The sequence below is a fragment of the Henckelia pumila genome, chromosome 3 (genome assembly GCF_033568475.1).
Source record: "Henckelia pumila isolate YLH828 chromosome 3, ASM3356847v2, whole genome shotgun sequence".
In the NCBI taxonomy this organism is placed as follows: domain Eukaryota; kingdom Viridiplantae; phylum Streptophyta; class Magnoliopsida; order Lamiales; family Gesneriaceae; genus Henckelia; species Henckelia pumila.
In genome coordinates, this window is record NC_133122.1 from 187,211,503 (window position 1) to 187,215,787 (window position 4,285).

At 37.3% G+C, this 4,285-nt stretch overlaps 1 protein-coding gene across 1 annotated transcript; it reads left to right on the forward strand.

The window, feature by feature from the left end:
• The first annotated feature begins 202 nt into the window (after window positions 1–202).
• Window positions 203–964, forward strand: LOC140890161 (protein MAINTENANCE OF MERISTEMS-like). Its single transcript, XM_073297920.1, has 2 exons — window positions 203–713; window positions 885–964. The coding sequence occupies exons 1-2, from the start codon at window positions 203–205 to the stop codon at window positions 962–964; spliced, it is 591 nt and encodes a 196-aa protein (XP_073154021.1).
• The last annotated feature ends 3,321 nt before the right edge of the window (window positions 965–4,285 follow it).

The window sequence follows — 4,285 nt, forward strand, 5'->3', positions numbered from 1 at the left end:
TGTTAGTATATTTGTCAGGATGACAACAAATCGAGGGCCAATAGATTTCAGTGTGCTATATTTATAAGCAACACATATGTTGTCAGAAGTTTCCACAAAAACAATTGATGACATAGTCCGAGTTAAACGATCCGATAATTTGATTTGGCAGTTATTTAATGATCATGGTCTGCACAGTCGTGTGATTGCATATTTAAATAACATGGGGTTTTATGGTGTTTTGCTGTGTGGATCTCGGCAATATGATAATCATTTAATTACTGCTTTGGTTGAACGATGGCGACGTGAAACACATACCTTTCATTTTAGATGTGGTGAAGCAACCATCACTTTACAGGATATTTCCATTATTTGGGGTCTGCCTATTGATGGTGAGCCTGTAATTGGTATAGATGTTTCACACAGAGTTGAAGAGTGGCAGCATATATGTTTGAATTTATTGGGATTTACGCCACTGACGTCGCATTTCAAAGGTGGTCACTTATCGATGACCGCTTTATATGAGCATTTCATGACTGCACATATCGATGATAATAGTCCAGAAATAGATGTCGTAAAATATACCCGTTGTGTAGCATTAATGATTATTGGAGGAATCATGGTTCCAGATTATCAAGGAGGATCTGTTAGATTGATTTTTTTGCAACTACTTCGGGATATTGAACGCATCAGATCTTATAGTTGGGGAAGTGCAGTTCTGGCATTTCTATATCGTGAGTTATGCAATGCAACACGGATAGGAAAAGCTATAATATCCGGGCCTCTATTTATCCTACAGGTATAAATTTTTAAGTTCATCTAATATCATATTATAATAATTTTTAATTTAATTTATTACTGATGGCACATATGGGCATGGAGCAGGATTACATTTGTTAATCCAGATATGAATGGATTATCTCTGATTGTGCGTCAAAATGAATTCGAGGAAAATATTCCATATGCTCCTTATAGTGCACGGTAATATTTGAAAAATATTAGCATTGTATAAATTACAAATTTATTTTTCAATAATTTTAATAATATTTTTTTATTGTAGGTGGTCAAATGTGTTTAGTTACACTCATTCACCAACGCACGCTGTTAGAATTATAAGGGATTGCTTCGATCGTATGACTAATGTCGAGGTGTGTTATTGGATTATTGAAAATTTACAATAATTATATTAATTTATATTTATTAATTAAAATTGATTTTATTATTATTATGCAGTTTAACTGGATAGTTTACAACAAAAAAGATGTTGATGTTAAAGCGATCATTAGTACATACGATAATAGAATCTGGCGATGTGTTTGTCCTCTGATTTGTTTTGATATTGTGGAGATGCATCGTCCTGATCGGGTCTTGAGGCAGTTCAAAATGCGACAATCTATTCCTAGGCCTGCAGTTGACAACGATAACCTACACAATGTTAATAGAACAGGTCATCGCAACACAGATTGGAGAGAGTATCATAAAGATGCAATTATTCTTTGGAATGGAAAATTGAGTAATGTTGCCCGAGGCGAACGCCACGGAAGATCTAGGCAAGTCGATGATGATTACTTTCCATGGTTTGATCGCATTACTGTACGGTTTATATCGCCTGCAGTAATTGGGCTTGGTTTTAGGCCATATCAGTCGAATTTAGATATTGGCGAACACAATAATATTCCACAAAATTTTAGTGTGCCATCCCCTGATTCGCATCAGTCATCATCGGGGTTTGTTCCTCCTCGGCCATCTGGTGAGTTCTACAACGCGGGTCCATCTGGTGGGTTCTACAACGTGGGTCCATCTGGTGGGTTCGACAACGCAGGGCCATCTAGTGGGTTGTATAATACCGGACCATTCGGTGGATTTTACAGTGCAGGACCATCTGGTTCATATGTTGATGCCGGTTATCATACTCCATTTTGTGAAAATATCCAAAGTTTTACAGATCTTCTTAATACTGGTCAACGCAATACTCTAGCTCCTGAAAGAAACGTTCTGTCACCTGTAATATTCCCTAGTTATTCAGATGAGCAACAAGAGAGGACTGACGAAATTGTTGATGCTCCTGTTGTGCGTAGAGGACAACGTAGACGTAGACCACCTGCTTGTGGTACCGGTGGTCATTTGTATAACTGCAATTGTCATGAACAATCATGATATTTTTTTTTTGTGTTATAGTAATTGATAATTAGTTATGCATGTGATTTTTGTTTTTTTTTTCTTTCCATATGAGTTTTTTTTTAATTACACCACAATTATTTTAAATACTTTATTAAGTTGATTCAAACAAATATGAAGAAAAATGCTAGTAGTGTAATAGATCAATGCATTTAACCAATATCAAATACATATCTTATTCAAATGCATACATTATATGACAAAATTATAAAACGCATATGCTACCTACAAACATTTATTTGTTATACATTTTTCGTCAAGCAATCTATTGTCCACGTTCATCTGATGCTCCTGAAATACAAAAAATAGACATATACAAATTAAAATATATTACAAGACATATTTTTAGCAACAAATTAGATTTACAAAGTTTATACCTGTTAGTTCTTCGTTGTTGTCTCTCTCTCGCTACCGGTCTGTCCATCTCATTTCTTAGTCGAGTCGTTGTATCCCTACCTGCTCTTCTTCTTTCACGTCTAACTGGGTTGTGTTGCAACTCAAAGGTAGGACGATCCCAATATCTTTTATCTGCAAGAGGTTCAAATCTTCCTTCATACGTTGCGAGGTACTCCGATATATTGTACCATGGCTGCACAAGTGTCGTGGGATCTAACGAGTGCCATTTAGCGGTGCAAATAGCATGAGAACACGGGATGCCGAAAATTGTCCATTTACCACATGAACAATATTTTGTTGATATTCTCACCACTTGCATGTGTTGTCCGCGACTTGGCCTTCCTCCGGTCGCAACCTGAGCAGTTTGTGATCGTACATCATATTTAACAACACGATGTTCATTAGATTTCTTTGCCCATTCCTCATACTTTCGCCGTGAATAATCCGACCACAATTGATTTTCCTGAACCATACGTTGACCTTTCGTCACACATTCAATGAAGTATTGGACACATCTCAGAAGGATCAAGTGTACTATTGCGGATATAGGCAGTCTATGAGCTCCCTTCAACACACTATTTAAGCACTCGGACATGTTGGTCATCATCACTCCACGACGCCAACCTCCGTCATGGGCCATACTCCATTTTTTCTTTGATATTCCATCCAAATATCTGTGTGCCAAAATATTTTTGTTCTTAATTGCCTCCATTGTTGCATCAAATTTACAAACTTGATGTTGACTCCCTGCTTCCCAGCATAAATCTTTCAAATGCACATCTTTGAACCTGGAATTAAAATTTGAGCATACGTGCCGCAAACAAAAACGATGCACACCTTGTGGAGGTTTGAAATATGGTAGATCTTCAACGGCTCGCACGATTCCCTTGTGCCTATCAGATATTAAACACACACCATTTTTGCCACATACAACATGCCGTCCAACATTTTCCAAAAACCATTTCCAGGAATCAGACGTTTCTTCATCCACAATTGCAAAAGCCAATGGTAGAACTTGATTGTTAGCATCCAGAGTGACAGCGATCAACATTTTGTGTTTGTACTTTGTGTACAAATGTGTACCGTCGACACTAATGATTTTTCGACAGTGTCGAAATCCATTAGTACACGGCTTGAACGCCCAAAAACAATAGTTCAATGTTTTTATTTCTTCATTGTTTCTGAGATGCTTCCAGTCGACAATTGTTCCAAGATTGTATTTGCAAAGAGCACGCATATATTTCGGTAGTAATTGAACAGAGCTCTCCCAAGTTCCATAAACAATTTCCACTGCACGTTTCAGACTCCGCCACGCCTTCGTATACGAGATTTGATATCCATATTTATCTTTCACACTCTCTATTATATATTTAATCTCGTACGAAGAATCACATCGTACAATGCCCAATAGTGTATGTGCAACCATATCACTATTCAAGTTGTGATGATCTATGCCGACGTTGGTTGATATGCATGTATGAGGCCCACCATATCTGGTTATTTTCCAATAACCTGTTTTCTCCTTGAAAGATGCGCGAAGACCCCAACGACATCTGACGGTGGAAGAATCATTTTTGCATTGAATTTTCCACAAAATGCGTGTGCTCTCAACAACAAGATATTCACGCCTAGAAACTCTGACCGAATAATCCTTCACAGATGCAATCAGATCTTTTTTATCCTTGAAAACCATGTTTACACATAGTTCTCCTCTCTCCTCATTATAGTATCT